We start from the raw sequence: 21,452 nt of genomic DNA on the forward strand, positions 1-21,452 counted from the left end.
CTAAAGGAGTTCATCACCACCAGACCAGCACTACAGGAAAAGTTGAAGGGTCTTCTTTAAGAAGAAGCTAATGAACAAATGAATCTGATAAACTAAATAGATCCAGAGACATTGACGCATGCAACAGATGATCATATTTCAGAGGAAACAGGAAAGGGGTGGAAGGTGGGAAAAGATTAACCAAAAAAGTTATATGCATATATGCATAACTGGTGGACACAGTCAATAACGGGGTGAAGGCCTGGGGAGGGGGTGGGAGTGAAGTGGAGGGGGTCACTTGGGGAGAAAAATGGGACACCTGTAATACTCTCAACAATGAAGATAAATTAAAAAAAGAAAAAAGAAAAAAAAAAATTGAGTCAGAAGTCAAAATCTTCCCACAAAGATAAGCCAAAGCCCTGATTGCTACCATATATCAAGAAATGCTCTGCCTGGCTGGGAGTGGCTCAGTGGTCAAGCATCGACCTAGGATCCAGGCGATTGGGGTTCGATTCCCGGTCTGGGCACATGCCCGGGTTGTGGGCTCTATCAATGACTCTCTCATCATTGATGTTTCTGTCTCTCTCTCCCCCTCTCCCTTCCTCTCTCTAAAATCAATAGATATATTTAAAAAAAAAAAAAAAAAAGGAATGCTCTAATTCCAATCTTATACAAATTATTTCAGAGAATTGAAAAAGGTAGCACTCTACAATTCATTTATGAGGCTTGCGTAACTATAGAAAAACTCATCATAGTAGTATAAAAATAGAAAATCATAGGATATGTAACTCAAACAAAGCAGCAAAAATCATAAAATATTTGCAAACTGCCTCGCCGGAGTGGCTCAACAGTTGAGCACGATCTATGATCCAGGAGATCACAGTTCAATTCTCAGTCAGGGCACATGCCTGGTTGTGGGCTCGACCTCCGGGGTCCTGCAGGAGGAAGCCAATCAAAGACTCCCTCATCACTGATGTTTCTCTTTCCCTCACTCTCCATTCCTTCCTTTCTCTGAAATAAAGAAAGGCATATTAAAAAAAAAAAAATCTCAACCACAAATTCCCATCCCGACTCTACTCCCACAGTGAGTTTCACTTCCCTGCCAGCTTACAGAATTATTCAAACAAACCAATCACATCTTCCTGTGGGAACCAGGTGGAACCCCACTTTCATAAAAGTACATGCAAAAACTGCATCCCACAACATCTGGCTGTTAACTCTGCCACAAGTGCTACTTCTGTGTGTCCTTGCATGGCACGAGGTGTTCTCCCTATGATGGTTGTGAGTATATGTGACTAATAAACTGCAGTGAATCTCATCTGTCCAGTGTTGTGCATTGGGCCATTCCTAGGGTGGAAATCTCTCACTCACCAATGGTGTGAATGAATAGTAGGCTATTAAAACAATATAGTATATTATATGTAAAATGTATTAAAAAATAAGTAAAACCTCTATAGTCTTATAAAAGATATCTATAAAAACCTTACAGGGAACCCCATATTTACTGAATAGTATAATGTTGAGAGCATTCTCTCTGGGATTGGGAAAAAGAGAGATGTCCCAATGATACCACTTTTATTTGACAATGTACTAGAGATTTTACTCAGCACGGTAAAGCAAGAAAAAAAAGATTTAAGGATTAGAAATAAAAAATAAAAAAGTGTTGTTATTCACAGATATGATTATATGTAGATGACATGACTATATATGTAGAAGCGCCAAACAAAGCTATAAAGTACTAGAATTAGTAAGACTCAACAAAGCTATTACTAAAAAGAAATATTTAAAACATTTGTTTTTACCAAGATCAAAAAGGTAAAAATGAAGTTAAAATAGGATATTTATAATAGCACCAAAACCACCTCCTAGGAAAAATCCTAAAAGAATCTGTTCAAAGTCCTTATGGAAATAATTATAAATGTTTAATGAGTTGCTAAAGAAAAGATATAATGGCATAGCTGTGGATTACAAAACTCAACATTACAAACATATAAATTCTCCCCAAATTTCTCACAAACAAGAATCTGTCCAGTATTCTGTGGAACTTGAAAGTCGATTCCAAAATTTATATGATAATTCAGATAGCTAAAAATAGGTACGAGTTTCTGAAGAATAATAACAGGTAGTGGGGAATTTACACAAGACCTGTTATTCCAGTTATCAAAACCAATTGTAACCCCGCATGAGTGGCTCAGCAGCTGAGCATGGACTTATGATCCAGGAGATTGAGGTTCAATTCTCAGTAAAGGCACATGCCCGCATTGTGGCTTGATCTCCGGGGGGGGGGGGCAGGTGCAGGAGGCAACTGATCAACGACTCATCATTGATATCTCTCTCTCTCTCTCTCTCTGAAATCAATAAAGATTTAAAAAACAAAAACAATTGTAAAGCCATGGCTGGGTGGCTCAGTTGGTTGAAGCTGTTGTCCCACACACCAAAATGTTGTGGGACAACCTTCGATTCCTGGTTGAGGGGTATACAGGAGGCAACCAATCAATGTTTCTCTCTCCCCCTTCCTCTCTCTAAAAATCAATAAAAATTATCCTCAGGTGAGGATTTTAAAAAATCAACTGTAAAGACATAGTGATTAAGAGAGGGTAGCACTGATTCAAGGAATGAAAAATAGACCAACATATCAGAATCAGCTGAGAAACAGATTAAGTGCTGAGAAATAGATCCATGCACATATAAATACCTAATAACTGATAGGGATGGCAGAGCATTGAAAAAAGAATGGCATTTTCAGTAATGGTGCTAGGAAAGCTGGTAAAAATGAAACAAGACTCTAACTTATTGCCATTTATATAAATCAAATGCAATAGAAACAAACATAAATGTGAAGGGCAAAACTATAGAGCTTTTAGAGGAAAATAATTTCATTACTTTGGGGTATGGAAAAATTCTTAAGCTAAAGCACTAACCACAAGGGAAGATTCATAAAACTAAGTTTGGTTCAAAGACCCTATTAAAAAAATTAAGACTAACAGAATGGGAGAGAATACCTAGAATATTAAAGAACTCCTATTAAAATTAATAAACCACACAACAGAAAGATGGAAAAGAGATTTAAACAAGTACTTCACAATGGCTAAAATCCAAATGGTCAATATACATATAAAAATTGCTCAACCTAACTGGTACTTGGGAAAAGCATATCAGATCCAAAGAAGGTTACAAGAAACATCCATCAGATTGCCAAAACCTAAAAAGACTGATAACACCAAATGTTGCTGAGTATCCTCATTTTAGACATGAATACACATTACCTACTTACTGGGGGGTATCTGAGTATTGGTAAAAGTTAAGTTGAAGATTCACATACACTATTGAAGAATTCTACTTTTCAGTTAAAAAAACTCAGGGCTCAAATATTACTTTATAATATAAGTTGAGCTTTACTAACTAAATACTGCCACAGGTATGATTTTGAGAGACTTTCCTCCTGACCTATTAATAAAAATAACTCTAACAGTTATTTTTTAATTTTACTATTATTTTAAATACATTATTTAAAAAATGGAGTCCCCTATCCAACCATACCAACCATACAATGGAGGATGCTGGATATACCCCATCCAAAACTTTCCCTCTTCATCATAACATTTATTTCTATTAGTTTTCCATTAAATCAAACCATGTGAACATTTAATAATATTCACAACTGAGTGACAGAGCATATTACATTTATATTTTGTTTCTCAGATTATCTTATTCTTAGTAATTACCAGTTACTGCATTTTTTTTTTTTTTAATCCTCACCTGAGGATATATTTGCCATCGCTTTTCAGAGAGAGTGGGAGAGAAAGAGAAAGAAACATCAGTGTGAGAGACACACATAGATTGGCTTCCTCCCACATGCTCCCAGACTGGGGCTCGGGGACTGAGCCTGCAACCAAGGTACATGCCTTTGGTGGGAACAGAACCCGGGACCCTTCAGTCTCTGCGCCACCACTCTAACCAAACAGGCCAGGGCTGCGTTTTTTTATTTTCTTCGTTTTTAGGTATTCATCACTAAATCAACTCCAAACTTTCCAACAGAACTGTAAATTGCTTTTAATATGTTCAAAAATATCAAGTAATCCACAAATTTTACACTTCCTCAGATGTATACATGTATCCTCTGAAATCTGAAGTCCTTCCTTCAGCTCCAGTCATTGTCAAGCTTGCTGCAAGCTGTCATCCTGGGACTTGCCTTCATTATTATCCTGAGGATTCCTTTGCCTAATGACATTAACATAAATACCTATTTCATATTTATACCATATGAAATCTAGTTTCAAAATACCAATATAACCACTAAAAATAGGCCACTGAATGAAATATAAGATTTCTTTTTGTGTATTAGTACTGTGATTTTAAAATCAGATGAAAATCACCTGGTTGATTACATATAATGTTTTTGTTTCAGGTTGGTTCTCTTCTTGGGGGATGGGGGAGGGTAGGTGCTAATACTTTACTTTTATTTATTATATAACATTTATATTATTCCAAAATCAATACCATAATACTAAGTTACATTACCCAGGTGTAGTTTACAGCCTTAATTCCTCCCCTATTCCCTCTTGTCTCAATTGGTAGCCATTTTTGGGTTTTTTTTTTATTGTTTCTTTTTAAAATATAAACTTGTTTTCTCTCTCTCTCTCTTACTTAGCCCTTATTAATGAGATACTGTTGCTTTTAGGCCCTTTTAGTGGACAGAGCTAAGAAACACAGACACACAATTTCACCCCATTTCCCACCAAAGTTAGCATATAATAAGCATTCTTCTGCACCTTGCCATTTTTTACTCTACAATAAATCTTGGAATGCGCTCCACAGCAGTCTATAGAGATCTTCCTCATTCCTTTTTTACATCCACCCAGTGATATACCATAATTTATTCCACTAGTTGTCTATTGCTGTGCACTCTAATCTTTCATTATTGCAAACAATGCTGCAACAACTTTGCACATACCTCATTTTATACTTTTGCAAATCTATCTTTAGGAATAAAGTGAAGAGTGCTGGGTCAATCAGGAAATGCAAATCGCAATTTTGCTAGATGTTGCCAAATTCTCTTCCATAGACTTACCACTCTGCGTCCCACTGGCAATATGGCTGAATATCTTACTTGGGTCAACTGTGACAAATTGTTTTCCTATAAAATGATCTTTTTCATCATCAATTTTCAAATCTATTTGTGTACATTTTCATAAAGTTATCTTTGTGAATGTTCAAATTTTCTGTTTTGATGGTTACTTTCCCATGGTATTTAAGGTTTCTTCTTTTTAAAAGTTTAGTTAGTTAATGGACTGTCCGTTTGACAAACAAACAAAAAAACTTCTAAGGGCCCTGGCTGTGTAGCTCAGTTGGTTAGAACGTCCTCCTGACACGCCAAGGTTTCAGGTTTGGTCCCTGGTCAGGAAACATACAAGAATGAACCAATAAATGCATAAATAAGTGGAACAACAACAAACAAAAAGAGAAAAGAAACATTAAAAACAAGACTTTAAAGGACCAAAATTTGATGTATTTATTCTGTTTTTCTGTTATCTAAAACTCATTACCTTTCCTTCTGCATTCTCTGATTTACTTTGTTGTTTTTCTACCTTTGAGTATTCATTAATTTTCATTTTCACTGACGTAAGCATTTGATGCTAAGAATTTTATGATGATTGCTTTGGCTATAACACTGAGGTTGGCAAACTATATATAGCCCATGAACCATATCCAACATGCCACCTGTTTTTGTAAATCGAGTTTTATTGGAATACAGCCATACCCACTTATTTATATATTGTCTATGACTGCTTTCATACTACAGGAAAAGAGGTCAAAAGTTGCAAAAGAGAACATATGGTCCACAAACTTAAAAAATATTTACTATCTATCCTTTTCTAAAAAAAGTTTTCTGACCCCTGCTATAACCTATTGATTCTGATGTGTCATGTCAAGGAGCTAGCAATTTTATTTGTATTTTCGCAAGTCAAGAATTGTTTGGCAGTGTTTGTTAGTTTCCAGATGGAAGAGCCTTTGCAAATTTAAAAAAAAATTTTTTTTTAATTACTGATTTTAGAGAGATAGGGAGAGGGAGAAGGAGAATAACATCGACGGGAAAAAACATCCATCCGCTGTCTCTTGCACAGGCCACAACTGCGGAACGAACCCACAGCCTGGGTATATGCACTGGCGGGGAATCAAACAAGTGACCTTTTAGTGCAGAGGATGACGCTCAACCAACAGAGCTACACCGTCCAGGCCTTTGAATTTTAAGCTGATTTTTAGTAAAAACAAACAAACAAAACCAAACTGCTTTATTTTGGGGGGAAATTTGAGGGAGTTTTCTTTTTACGTCAACAAAGAATCATTTTATTCAGTGGTACACGTGCATCTGCAAAGAAGGTACACTCTTTCATATGTAATACATAACCATGTTGTATCATTTAGGTCTTCAATAGCCTCATAAAATTTTTGTCCACTTGATCTATCTTCAACTGAGAGAAATTTTAAGTCCTCTATTATTGTTTCCAAGTCCTACTACTCAGTCTCCTGAAACACTTTTTAAAAAATCAAAGTTTTCATTAATACCCATGTATCCAACAGTACATCTTCATTGAGACTTGCAGCTTATATAGCCTTATACTATGTCTGCCTCTTTAATCATTTCTGGCCTGAGTTCTACCTTATGCAACATCAAAAGAGTAACCTCTGTTTTCTTTTTACTTGATTTGTTTGGAATTATCTTTGCCTAACCTTATTCTTAACCTTTCTGAGTCTTTCAGTTTTGCAGTGACATCTTTTGCATAGAGCTCAAAGCTGTATTTTGCTTCCACCTGATCATTCATTGATATGATCTCAATTTTGTTATAAAGAAAATATAAAAATTATTTCATTGTTTCCTTTGTTCCCTTCCCCCACTCCATATATCTTTTTTTTTTTTAATGTTTTTATTGATTTCAGAGAGTAGACGGGGAGAGGGAGAGATAGAAACATCAATGATGTGGAGAGTCATTGATCGGCTGCCTCCTGCATGCTCCCTACTGGGGATGGAGCCTGTAACCTGGACATGTGCCCGGACTGGAAATCGAACCATGACCTCCTGGTTCATAGGTCAAGGCTCAACCACTGAGCCATGCTGGCCGGACACCCCCATCCATATTTCTTTTGAAATCTAAAAAGGTTTGGGTTTTTGTCCTAATAGTTATCTTTATATGAATACCTTTATATAACCTTAGTCCTCTCTTTATTAGATACTCTGAATTTCCTAGTATGAGCAATATATAAATTGCTCATCCTTGCACTGCACATCCCCTAGCATCTATTTAAAGTAATAATATCCTTTGACTCCCTGGTGAATTTCTATAAGGCAATCAATAATTCTATTGAGCCATTTCTTGGTTGTCTGAAATTTATTCTTAAATAGCTTTCTCAGGAAAGATTCCTAAATTACAGTCCTCAAGTTTCTGAATCACTATTATATCTACATTGTCAGAGCATGTAACAAATACATACTACTTTGTCACCCCTTATCCCCATCATGTAATTCAGTTCTACAGTTAAACATAAGAATTCTCTACAGAACATCTTCCCTGTTGTTTTCCTGGCATAAGATCTTTTGACATTGATATACAGACTCAACAGAGTGGTACTGGCATAAAGACAGACAAATAGATCAATGGAACAGAACAGAGAGCCCAGAAACAAACCCCAATGTACATGGATAGCTGATATTTGACAAGGGAAATGCCGTAGAGAAAGGATAGCTTTTTCAACAGCAGTGGTAGAAAAATTAAATATCCATATGTAAAATGAGCTTGAATCCATACTTCATTACCACATAAAAAATTAACTCAAAATGGGTCATAAACCTAAATGTAAAAATTAAAACTGTGAAATTTCAAGGAGAAAATATCTCTGTTGGGTAAAGATTTCTTAGATACAGCACAAAAGAAAATTTCATAATAAATTGGACTTCATTAAAATAAGGAATTGGGGTTCCTTGAAGAAATGACCAAGACTGGTGCAGAACAAGTACATGATGAAACTAGAAACTCTGTTTTGCCAGAAAATAAGAAGTCCTTAAAAACAGTAGGGGCATGTGAAAGGACAAGATGTCAGCTTGAAAGGGTTCCTACTGCCCATATGGGAACAATTTGATTATCAAAATAAATAATGAAAGGAATTTAAATTTAAAATAAATGTAAAATTTTGTGAGTCCATGACAGACAAATAAATGGAAAAGAAAAATGTCAACCATACAGCAGACTAACAACTAATAAGCATAGAAAAAAAATCACCATTTTGCAACATCCCAGTAATAACTAATGAAGGCAAGAATCATCAGAGGATGTCAATCTAAGGTTTTTGGGAACAGAATATTCATACAGACCCCAAAGTATCTCCCAGGAGGTTACTTATTAATTACAAAGGAGAAAAAGATATCTTTAGAGTGGAGAAATCTGGCAGTTCATCACCTTAAACAAGTGATCAAAACCAAAACTAACAATAATGGGACAGAATATCGTGTTTCTAAATGTAAAGTACTGAAAAAGACACATCACTTTTGCCAAAAATGATGCATAGTCTGGATACAATAAGGACAAAGAAATCATACATTAAGTTTGAAAAAAGGAAGTTTAACACAATTATTAACTACACCAAGGAACTGGGTTAACAAGGACTGGCTAGTAAATAGAGAGAACTCCAAAGAATACAGGTATATAGCATACCTGATACAATATGTGATTATAATACATACCTCTAAGGCTGAGACAGGATGCACAAGGAGAATTTTCCCTCCAGGTCTGTTATCAGACCTTGTTGGAGAAGGCACAGCCATAGCTCAGACTTTGGTGTTTTAATTGCTGCCTTGGCTTCCATGATTCTACTTTTTCCAGGTTTTCTCCTACCTCTTCTCAGTCTCCTTTTACGTACATTCTTATCTAGTAGTGATTACATATCACAATTCCTGAAGGTTTGCTCTAGGGGGTCTCCTCACTCTACTCTTCAGAGTGGAAGAGAAGAGAAGAGAACAAAGAAAAAAAGGAGACCAAAAAAGAAAGGTCACAGAAGTGGAAGAAGAACTTTATACCAAAAGATAGGTGGGAAAGCTGAGCTGAGAGGATTAGTAAAATCAAGGCACATGAAAAAAAGTCAAGTCTAGAAGACTGATGAGGACAGGAAAACACAAATCCACATGTACCAGTACAAAGAGACAGACAGACATTGAGTCTCATGTGCTATAGGCTCCTTCCCTGGTTATGCCAATGCTGAAGAGAGACAATCAAGCGATCCCCAGGGAGACTCATTATCCATAAACAAAGTAAAATAAATAAAGATCTGGTAGTTATGACTCCCAATTACTACAGAAGACATTTTTCTTTTAAATTTATTGTACAGTGATATGAGGAGCTATGGACTATTTATACAGTCGATCTCTGAACAATGTGGGGATTAGGGTCACCAATACCAACACCTGCCCCTGGTGCAGTTGGAAATCCTCATATAACTTGACTCCTCCAAAACTTAAGTTGTCTCTCCATATCCTCAGGAGATTGGTTCCAGTACCCAGGCAGACACCAAAATCTGCAGATGCTCAAATTACCTAGATAAAATTGCATAGAACAAAGCATACAGTTGGCCTTCTCCATCCATGGACTTCCAACCACAGACTGAAAGACGAGGATTTGAAAAATGTTTTGAAAGACTAGACGAATGTGCAAAAACATTGAGGCAACTCAGCTGATAGTTGTATGTTCACATGTTGTTTTAAACACAGATATTTCAACTTGTACCCTACATATTTATTATGTATATATACTACAATACTAGTGTATCTGGTACATAAATCACATACACATAAGACATTGTTAAGGAATGAAATAGAGATAAAATAAGCATTTTTAAATGTCTTGCTAATCATGATAGCTTTATACTACTATCAGCTAATGGTCCAAGATGTAATATACACTTAAGGTATAGTTCATTATTAACAGAGGATATCAATCAATTACCAAAAAAAAAAAAAATCTTGTTAATTTTGAAACTTTTAGACCCAGTTCTTGCTAGATATGGTTAGATAATCATTGCTGTTAACCTGAAAATAAGAATGACAAAGAGACTATAAATATAAAGTATCAGTTCTGCACTCTGCTGTTATGCTTGTAAATTATATAGCATTACCTTTATCATAGCTGAAAATGAGGCTTGAAAGATTCAAGTTATTACTAAGACTGGTGGAAAATCCCAACTCCATCAATTCCATACACTTGATAAAAATGAAACATAGCCCGACCAGGCGTGGCTCAGCGGTTGAGCGTCAACCTAGGATCCAGGCGATCAGGGTTCAATTCCCGGTCAGGGCACATACCCGAGTTGTGGGCTCCATCAATGACTCTCTCATCATTGATGTTTCTATCTCTCTCTCCAGGAATGACAAGTATCTATCCCTCCATGCAATACTGAAGAAGTCATCAGCCCTGATTTCTCTGGGCTCAGCCTTCTGTATTTTCCTAAACTGGGCAAAAATTAAGTCATCAGTACCTAACCTTGATTATACACTTAAATAGAACTGTCCCCCCCCCCCAGCCGGTTTGTCTCAGGGGTTGAGCACTGACCTATGATCCAAAAGATCAGGGTTCAATTCCCAGTTCAGGGCACATGCCCAAGTTTCGGGTTTCACCCCCAGCAGAGGGTGTACAGGAGGCAGCCAATCAATGACTTTCATCACTGATGTTTCTATCCCTCCCTTCCTCTCTCTGAAATCAATAAAAATATATTTTAAAAAATAGAACTGTCTCTATGCTGTTAATTGGAATTGGGAACACTATATCTACTGCACATGTGTCCTACAACTTAGAGACTTCCCAGACTACTGAAATTAAGGGGCTTTTTGAGTGGCCTCTATATGGGACTTCCCTATGAGCTGAGATTAGAGAATTTATGCCAGGGTCCTGGTAATGGCATACCATGATCTTCAAGTTTTTGTCATTTTAGGTAATGTTAAAAATCCATAAACCTACTTATCCAAACACATGGAAACTGTTACAATGGGGAGGGCACAAAATGGAGTCTGCAGTATAGAACTCCCAGGGCAACTACACACACTACGATAGGTTGTACAGCACAAGGGACTGCCTAATTTAAGAGGGCCAATGTGGATTAATATGCATTGCATTTCTTAAGGCATGTATCCCTTGGTGCTGCACATGCCAAGAGGGCGCTTATTTCTAACTCACACGAAGGTGCCTGGACTCCTCCCTCAGGACACTTTGTATACCATATTTGAAATGTAGCCATCTGACATGCTTATTCATGTGACCATGATAATCCACATATCAAGTACTTTAAAGCTTAATTTATGCAAAGAAGTTCTGTTTATCTCAGAATGTGGCACACATCCCATTTTAGAGACTACTGGTATAGTGTGTACTTGAAAACACAGGAGTAAAATTTGAGAAAGGGGTCAAGCTTACAGGAAGAAATGAAACTCGTGCATCTAGGTCAGGGGTGGGGAACCTTTTTTCTGCCAAGGGCCATTTGGATATTTATAACATCATTCTCGGGCTACACAGAATTATCAACTTAAAAATTAGACTGCTATATTTGGTCAAACATTTAATTAACTCATCCCTAATGTTATGACTGGAACTGCAGTTGCCTTGGCAGGGCCACACCAAATGATTTCATGGGTCAGACGTTCCCCACCCCTGATCTAGGTGATCATTTTTCTTAGAGAACTCATCCAAGTTAAACTAAAAAGAGACAAATCTAGAGATACAAGAACCAAAGTTTGCAAAGTACCCACATCTAACTATATAAAAAAGGTGCAGTGCAATTTAAAAGTAGTCTTCTAATATCAACTTTCCACCTGGACAGACTACTACCTAGACAAACTTGCCTGCCATGAACAATTATATGTAACTGGGAAGAATATATGAGGCAACTGCTTTCAGGCATTGGAGAATAGGCAATGCAATTTCCCTTGATTACTGAAAAAGGGGAAACTCAGGAGGTGAGCCCCTAAATTGTCTTCTTGATTTCTCTGCCTGGGGACTATATTTCCTGACCACAGAGTAGGGTAGCTAGAGCCTAAGCAGAACAAAGCTAAGAAGCCAGAGAATTTGGGGCTTTGAAACAATATAAGCACTGGAAAGACCTGAGCTGCACAGAGGAAAGGCGCCAGCTACCAGGCATGTATGTGCAGGGTAAGACTTCAGAAAGCTTACAGGAGAGCAGCTGCTAACGAATTGAGAGAAGAGCAAAGATACTATAGGCCCAACAAGGACAAAGAGAAAACAAAAAGTTGATAGTCATAAATTCAACCATACTAATAATTACTTTAAATGTAAATGAATTAAACAATTAAAAGCAAAAATTTACTGCTTGGATAAAAAAGCCAGACACAGCTATACACTATATATAAGACACTTTAAATATAGAAGTTAAAAGTAAAAGAATGGAAAAATGTATCATTCAAACACAAAAGCAGAAAACTGGTGTAGATATATTAATAACATAAGACCAGGTAGATAGACTTCATGAAAAAGTAGTATGCGATATAAAGGACATGTGAGTGTTAAAAAGGGGAGGTTATTCAGCAGTAAGACAAAGCTTCAAAAAACCTGCAGCAAAAACTAACCAGATTAGGTAGTGACAAATCAATAATCATGACTAAAGATTTTTAAAAATATGTTTTTATTGATTTTAGAGAGAGAGGAAGGAAAAGGGCTGGATAGAAACATTGATGAGAGAGAAACATCAATCTACTATCTCCTGTATGCCCCTACAGGGGATCAAGCCTGCAACCTGGGCATGTGCCCTGACCAAGAATCGAACCAGTGACCTCTTGGTTCATGGGTCGGTGCTCAACCACTGAGACACACCGGCCAGGCATGACTTAAGATTTTAACATTCCTCTTCATAACTGATAGAAAATTAAAACAAAACAATAAGAATGTAGATTTTTACAACACTATCAACCAGCTTGACTTAACTGACATTTACAGAATACTACACCCAACAAAGGTAGAATTTAAATTCTTTTCAAATGCACATGAACACTCAGCAAGACAGATGACATGTTAGGACATAAAATGTCAATAGATTTCAAAAGATTTAAATCTTTCACAGTGTTTTTTATAGTAATGAAACAAGCTATCTAGAAAATATACCTGTAAATTAACATGTTTCTAAGCAATCCATTGGTCATAGAAGAAGAAAAAAAAAATCACATGAAATTTTAAAATATTTTAAATGGAATGTTAATAAAAATACAACACAAAATTTGGTGACTTAGAGAAAAAAACTATATCCTTGAGGCAGAAACAAACAATAAATAGAACAAAGCCTTAGTAATAGTTACCAAGAAAAAGAGTAAAATGAATTACAACAAAGGGGATTAGCTCCTGAAAACCTTAAAGGGATAAGGAAATGCTGTGAACAAATTTATGCCAATAAATGTACCAACTAGATGAAACTGACAATTTTCTTCAAACAATTTACCAAAATAGAGTTCAAGAATAAATAGAAAAGCTGAATGAATCGCCCTGTATCAAAGACATTGAATTCCTAATCAAAAACCTTCCCATAAAGAAAAGTCCAACCCAGGATGGATTCATTGGTGAATCGTGTCATGTATTTAAGGAAGAATACTAATTTTACAAAAACTCTCAGAAAATAGAGATGAAGGAACTCACACCACATTTTGATACTAGTATTACCTTGATATCAAAATCAGACAAAGATAAAAGAAAACTATCACCAATATTCCTCATGAACATAAAAAAAATTCTTAAAATATTTGCAAATCAAATTCAGACATATACAAAAAGAATAATACATCATGACCAAATAGGGATATATTCCAAGAATACAAGATTGCTTTAACATCTGGAAATCAATGTAATTCACCATAATATTAATACGGAAAAGAAAAAGAAAAACCAAACAGTCATTCTAACAGATACTATACAGAAAATGCATTTGGTCTGTGCATGTCTCATGGACACAGACAATAGTGTGTGAAGGCCTGGGGAGGAAGGGAGAGGAGTAGGGGGGTGAGGAGAGAGTCAATAGGGAAAAAAGGAGACATCTGAAATACTTTCAACAATAAAGATAAGTTAGAAGGAAAACAAGAAAATTCATTTGACCAAATTCATCATACATTCATTAAAAAAACCCTCAGCACACTAGGAATAAATAGAAGGAAACTTCTTAATTTTGATAATGGGCATCCATAAAAAAACACACAAACTAACAGAACTAAAATATTAACAGTGAACAACTGAATGTTCTCCTAAGATCAGGAATAGGCAATAACATCATCTCCCATTTAATATTGAAATTAAATTTCTATTCAACACTGTCCTGGAGGTTCTAGCTAGTACAATTAATGGAAGAAAATGACAATTACAAAGAATGGCAAGAAAGAAGGATAACTATCTGTAGGGAACATAACAGTCTTAAAAAAAAACTACTAGATTTAATCATTAAATTCAGCAAGATAAAGGGATACAATCAATATACAAAAGTCAATTGTATTTCAATATGCTAGCAACAATTGGGAACAAAATTATAAACACCATTTACAATATCATTAAACAACGTTATCATAAAATATTTTAGAATAAACTTCTCAAAAATTGTGCAATACCACTAAAATTAAAGAGTGCTGAGAGAAATTAATGACCTAAATAAATAGGAGAAAAAATATGTTCATGGATAAGAACAGTCAACATTGTTAAGATCATCCTCTCCAAACTGGTATCCAGAATTCAAGGCAATTTCAATCAAAATTATAGGCTTTTGTGTAGAAACTAACAAGCTGATTCTAAAACTTGTAAAGAAATACAAATGACCTCAAAGAGCCAAAACAATTTTGAAAAAGAACAAAATTGTCCAACTTCAAATTTTCCTTCAAACGCTTGAGTAATGTACAGATAGACAGTACTGAATGGACAGATCAACAGTAAAGAACAGAGTACAAAAACAGAACCATATATATTTGTTCAATTGACTTTTCACAAAAATGCCAAAGTAATGTAATGAAAGAACTCTTTTCAATAAGTGGTGCTATAACATATGGTTAAAAACATGAACCTCAACACTATACCTCACACAAAAATTCTCTCTAATAGATTATAAATATAAGTATAAAAGCTTAATTAAAAAATACTGAAAGAAAAAAAATGGGAGAAAATCTTTGTAAGCTTGGGGTAGGCACAGAAATGTTAGAACACAAAAATCACTAACCATAGAAAAACCTGATAAACCAGACGATCGAAATTTAACTTCAGCTCTTCAAAAGACACCATTTAAAAAAATGAACAGGAACGCTAAAGGAGTGGGAGAAAAATACGTGCAATACATGTACCTAATAGGACCAAGACGCATAATAAAGAATTTTTACTTTTCAATAAGACAAACTACCTAATTTTTAAAATCTACAAAAGACTTAATCTTAAATTTTATCAAAAGAAATATACAAATGGCCAATAAGCACAGGAAAAGATGCTCATCATTGTTCTTCAGGGAAATAAAAATTAAAACCATGATATACTCCGTCACCCACACTAGAAAGCTAAAACTGAAGAATAACGCCATCCAGCGCCACGCGCGCGGCTCAGCGGTGGAGCATCCACCTAGGATCCAGGAGCTCGAGGTTCCATTCCCGGTCAGGGCACAGGCTGGGGCTGCGGGCTCGATCCCCAGCAGGGGGCGTGCAGGGGCCTGCAGGAGGCAGCCAATTAATGACTCTCATTGATATTTCTATCTCTCCCCCCCCCCTCTCTGAAATCAATAAAGATATATCAAAAAAAAGAAAAAAGAATAACACCCAAATTGGCGAGGATGTGAACCAACTGAACTTGCACACACTGCTGGAAGGAATGCACAACCAGAGTAAACATACACTTAGGATGCAAACAAGAAATTCCAATTCTAAGTATCTGCCCAAGGAAATGAAAACATATCCACATAAAGACCTGTCTACAAATATTTATCAAAATTTTATTCATAGCCCCAAACTGTAAACAATAGTAATTTTCACCAACAGGTGAATATTGTATAGAGAACTTTTGTGTATAAAACTGATATACAATGTAAATCAACCTTAAATACTATTAATCCTTTCTCATACTTTGTACTCAAAATGATTTATACTTTTTGCCAAGAACCAAAAGAAATCAGCTCTTAGAATTGAGAGTTACACCTCTTACAGACTGCCAGTTAGTAGTCTAAGAAAACCGGTGGATTCTTATACTTCACACTCCCTGGACAAATAATGTGGTCCCTTTCAAACATTTCTAAGCATTTGTAAATTATAATATTTTTTTATTATAAGTTAGCTTTATTTCTTTTTAAAAGGTTGAAATATTATGTTGATTTTGATTTTCAAAAATGTGTTAGGAAGAACTTATTTTCTATAAATCTCATTTAGGATAACATAGGGAGCACCAAAATATTTAACAGAAAAGGAAAGTAAGTCTGGTAGTGTTGAGAATTACAACTCTACACCTAAATTTTGGTCTTAATTTTCTACAGAATCCTCTTATGATCAACTGTATTTTGAACAAAGGAAACACCAGGGTTTCATATTATACTCTAGAATTCTAAAACTATGCCAAATTGGGCTCTCCGGAGAGAGAGGCCTAGAAATCCAAATTTTAACAAGTATACCAGGTGATTCTAGTACAGCTAAAATGTGAAAACCCCTATCTAAACCTAAAAGTTAAGAGTTTAAGTAGAACATGTTATGTGGCTTACAGAATGGGACTATGTGGATGTGTTTTTTTCTTAATTATCTGCCAATATATAATACAGAGAAATTTTACACAAAATCCAGACTTCAGACTTCTCGTTAAAGAGAAAAAAGATCCTTCAACACTGGCCCTGCAACTCTCACATGACAATCTGCTGGAGCTAAGTAGAACTTGCCACCCCCCACTGCCCACCATTCCCTCTTATTTTAACACCGGGCTCATAATTCTCCATCTCAATTACCTGCTTAGCTCCTGCAGGTAATGTTTGATCCATGATGCCTGTCCTATACCCACAAGTTCATTAAGAGAATGAAGAACAGATAATCAAATGAATCCTATTTATTTAGTTCTAAAATATATTGCCTAAACTTTTGCTTCAGCTAGTATTAAAATAAGTTTGCAAGGAGAGAAAAAGAAAACATTCAAGCCAATAAGATTCAGGTTAATATTTTTAATTTATTGAAGAAACCCTAACTTTTTTTTTTAGAGGTACACACCTCTAAAGTATCATTTGTTAAAGCCTTTCCTTAGTATAACAACAAAAGCATTTATCTTCCAATTTAAATGCTTTCCTTGAACTCCTGCATACAATACAAACACAAAGATAAAAAATACTTGGACACTGGAATGACACAGAACATTTTGAGAAATACGAAATCAGACATTTTCTCAGAATTGAGATTCGGCACTTTTATTACCCAGGTTCTCATTCATTCAGGTCTGAATGTCATGGCCAAGCACACAATACATCTTAATCCTAGAATTATGCAAAATTCAGATCCTAATTGGCTACTGGCCTGTTTAACCATTTAAAAAATAAGTAAAAGAAACCTTAAGATGTGTCTTAAAGAAATTAAGAACTAAGATTTAAGTTTCACCTGTACTAACTTTCCAACAGGTGGGCCACATCTGAGCAAACTAGTGTGAAGAATCTGAGCTTTTACCTTACTTACAAGCTAACAAAGTAGCTTACCGTGGATGCTGATAGAAGACATGAGACTCAGGGGTCACAGACAAAGGGCAGTTTATTACTTACTCACAATAATTACATAAGCCAAAGCACCAACATTCTGCACTGGTTCCCAGAGTCCCAGTTCCCACCAAGCAAATTGAAGAGGGCCAGTTGACACCAGCACAGGCTATGGGTTGTGTTACATGAGAAGAACCTATGCTTGGGGAACCATAATCTTTATGATGAGCAGTAAGCATGCCTGCCTTTTACTCCAGAAGGATACATTTATCTTTATTGTAATAGACCATATGCATGCCTGCACTCTGCTTTGATGGAAGACACTATCTTCTAAGGCTGTTCCTTATACAAACATCCTTTAAAAATAGAAACAAAGGGCAGCCAGTCTGCAGGCAGGACCTGCAGAAATAGAGAGAGACCCATGGAAAATTGTCTCCCTCAACCAGATACTGTTCCTAACATATAATTAAATGAGGAGTCGAACGCTACAATCTATTTAAAACATTAATTTCACATACCCCTTGACCTAGCTCAATTATTTAATTAGCATTTCAACTCAAATTAAATCAACTAGTTCCTCTAAAAAGTAAATATTAAAAACGAATTCCCCCTTTCCAGTTACTTTGTATTTTTAAAAGGAGGTGCTCAAATATTTGCAATATTAAAATTTAAAAACCTCAAGGATCCTACTGGAAACAAATAATTACTGTGCTTACTTTAACTAACTTTAAATGTTTCAAACCTGTTAACGTTAGCAATGGTAACTACCTGTCAAAGTCTAATTATACAGTAACAACCACCACAAAGAGAACAGAAACTTCGACATTTCCAGCTTTGCCTACAAAATACAGGAAAATCCTGCACCCCAGACCACTCTGTTCTATTTCTCTTTACCCTTTACCGGTCCAGAAGAAAAACCTTCGAAAGCTAAAGGACAACAAAACACCGTCTGTTAGTTCCTTTGTCCACAGCGGAGAGAATAGAACTGGGTTCTTATTAAGGTGAAGACCCAGAAACATTCAAGACAGAAAATAGACAGCAGCTGATCCGTAATCAATCATCAAAGAAAGTCACCATCACTCCATCTTCACCCCTCCCTCCTCCAGCACACACTCAAAACGTGGGTATAGACGAGATGATTCGCATCCCATGCACCTGGACAAAGCTTGGGGGCGGGGGCAGCCGTCACCTGGATGCAGTTGGTAAAGAACCTGAGATACGGACAACAGCAGGCTCGGACCCAGAGATTGTTCAAAAGTGCGGGTCGCGAGGGCCCCCCAACCCCGGAGGGTCAGGAGCCGCGGCGGCAGCGCGGCCAAGCGCACGGCGCCCGTGGAAGTTGCTCGCGGGACGCGCGGGCCCTCCATGTCACCGCCGAGGGCGCGGACCCTCCTCGCCGCCCCTCCCCCGCCGCGCACCCCGGGCGGCGGCGACATGACAGCGGGTCGCGCGGCGCAGGGGCGCGGGCCCCCCCGCCCCCCGCAACGCCCGCCTCCCCCGGCTCCCCCGCGCCCGCCGCTCACCTTGGGTAGCGAACGGCGAGGAGCCGCTGACCGGCGAGCCGGGGCCGGGGAGCGGCGGCGGGGTCTCGGCCGAGCCCAGCAGGGGCGCGGGCAGCATGAGGTAGCGCTGCGGCGCGGGCAGGCAGCGCTGGCAGAAGGAGTGCAGGCAGGGCAGCAGCTTGGGCGCCCGGCTCTGGATGTTCTGGTGGCACACGGCGCAAGTGTCCAACAGGTTGAGCCGGGCCGCCTCGCCTCCGCGCTCCGAGTCAGGGCCCTGCCGGCTCTCGGCCTCGTTCTCCCCGTTCGGCGCCGCCGAGACTCCCCCGGCGGCCGCCGCCGAAAGCGCCGCGGCCGCCGTGGCCGTCGCCGCCTTCTCCACAGCCACCTCCATTGTCCTGCCCCGCCGCCGCCGCCGCCGGGGGAAGGGGGAGCGCGGTCCCCGCCCGCCGCCGCCGCCTCCGACGACCTCCTCCTCCTCCTCCTCCTCACAGGCCGCTCGGGTGACCCGCGGGAGAAGGAGGGAGGGAGGGCGGAGGAAGCCTCCTCGGGCACCGGGGACCCGCCTCCCGGGTGGCGCGGCCGGAAAAAGGGGTTCTGTCAGCGGGGACAGTTCCTCGCCCCAGGGAGGCTGCGCTCGGCCCGCTTCGCCAATCGCCGCGGCGCTCGTCGAACCCGCCCAGCCCCGCCGAGCCTCCCGGCTTTTCTCTGGGGCCGGAGCCCACCGCGGTCCCCTCCCCCGCCCCCGCCCTCTCTCCCAGCAACTGAGACAACGGCTGGGCGCGCGCCGCCCAATCGCCGCGGCGCCTGGCCAGGGGGCGGGGCCTGCGGAAGCCCGCGAGGCTCCGACGGCCGCCGCGGGAGGCTGGGAGGTGGGAGGGCGCTCGCCCAGCCCCGCCCCTCAGGATTCCTGGAACCTCGGCCTCTGATTGGGCCTCTGAGAGCGAGGCGCTCCTCGGGGAAGACGGAGGGTTTTATTTGTTGATCGCCAACCGCCAAATTCGATCCGCCGGCGCTGGCGCCTCCTGCGGGGCGGAGCTTCGCCGCGTCGACGGCTTCAGTAACCGTTTCCCAAACTCCGCTGCCAGCGCGGGACCCCGGGTCCCGCGGGAGGGGTGGGCGCGGTGGCAGGGCCCGGGGGTGACGACGTGGACCTCGCGAAGAGCCTATAAGGAAAGAACTTGAAAAACAGAGGATGTAGGAAAAAGATGTGGTGGCGGCGTATGGGTTTCCACCTGGACGGACTCCTCGCTCTCTCCGTGAGGAATGGCGACGGAGCACGAAGAAAAAGGGTCAGGCTCTCTTGCGAGTGGGAAATCTTTGAAGAATTTTGCCAATGAAAAAGAAATCCATTTTTTCGAGTCAATGATTTGCATTTTAAATGAGTAAAGATGATTCATTGTGCAAGGAATTAAGACGTAAACGATTGTCTGCAGGTGTCATTCCTGCCTAAATATGGCATCATTACAAGAAATAAAAAATCTCAATACTTATTTTCAAATAATTCATACATTCAATATTCTTTTTCACTCCCTACCCCTACACACATGCTTATATCAGAGGTTACACATATTTTCATTAAAGTAAAATAAAATAAAATGGATAGCCCGGCCGGTGTGGCTCAGCGGTCGAGCATCCACCGAGGATCCCGGAGCTGGCAGCTGGATTCCTGGCCGGGGCTGCAGGTGACGCCCAGCAGGGGGCGTGCAGGAGGCAGCCCAGCAATGCCTCTCTCATCACTGATGTTTCTCTCTCACCCTCTCCCTTCCTCTCTCTGAAATCAATAAAGATGACTTTAAAAAAAAAAAAAAAAGACACACTTTTAAGGAACTTGAAGAACAGGACCGGGATGGGGGAAACAAAGCTTTCATATATACACAAGACTGTTTAAAAAATTGTATGGAGGTGCCACTTTTTAAATAATATCTTTTTTATTGATTTTAGAGAGGAAGGGAGAGGGAGAGAGAGAAACACTGACAGCAACATCGATGGGCTCCTCCTGCAGGCCCCCTCCTGGGGACCCGGCCCGCACCCCAGCATGTGCCTCCAGGGGACCTCCTGGTGCCTGGGTAGGCGCTCCACCACTGCGCCACACCTGCCTGGCTGCAAGTGCCCTTTTTAAGTAAAATGAAGTAGTGCTGGACCTTTGAGGAAAGTGGGGATGGGGTCAGAAAAGACTTAAAACTGAAATGATTTTGGAAGAAGAAATGGTAATAGGGAAGGGCAAACGCTAGACATCCTAGACCTTACTTTCCCAAAAGATTC

General features: G+C 39.1%; 1 protein-coding gene across 2 annotated transcripts in view; it reads right to left on the reverse strand.

Moving 5' to 3' along the window:
* The window catches only part of TRIM24 (tripartite motif containing 24), an 89,407-nt gene extending 69,522 nt beyond the window's left edge, over nt 1-19,885 (reverse strand). For both annotated transcript variants that reach the window (XM_081146474.1, XM_081146473.1), the window contains exon 1: nt 19,212-19,885. In XM_081146474.1, the coding sequence (XP_081002600.1) occupies nt 19,212-19,581 (370 nt within the window). In that variant the 5' untranslated portion in view covers nt 19,582-19,885. The remainder of the gene's footprint in view (nt 1-19,211) is intronic.
* Between the last annotated feature and the right edge of the window lie 1,567 nt (nt 19,886-21,452).

The sequence above is a fragment of the Miniopterus schreibersii genome (genome assembly GCF_964146895.1).
Source record: "Miniopterus schreibersii genome assembly, chromosome: 9".
In the NCBI taxonomy this organism is placed as follows: Eukaryota; Metazoa; Chordata; class Mammalia; order Chiroptera; family Miniopteridae; genus Miniopterus; species Miniopterus schreibersii.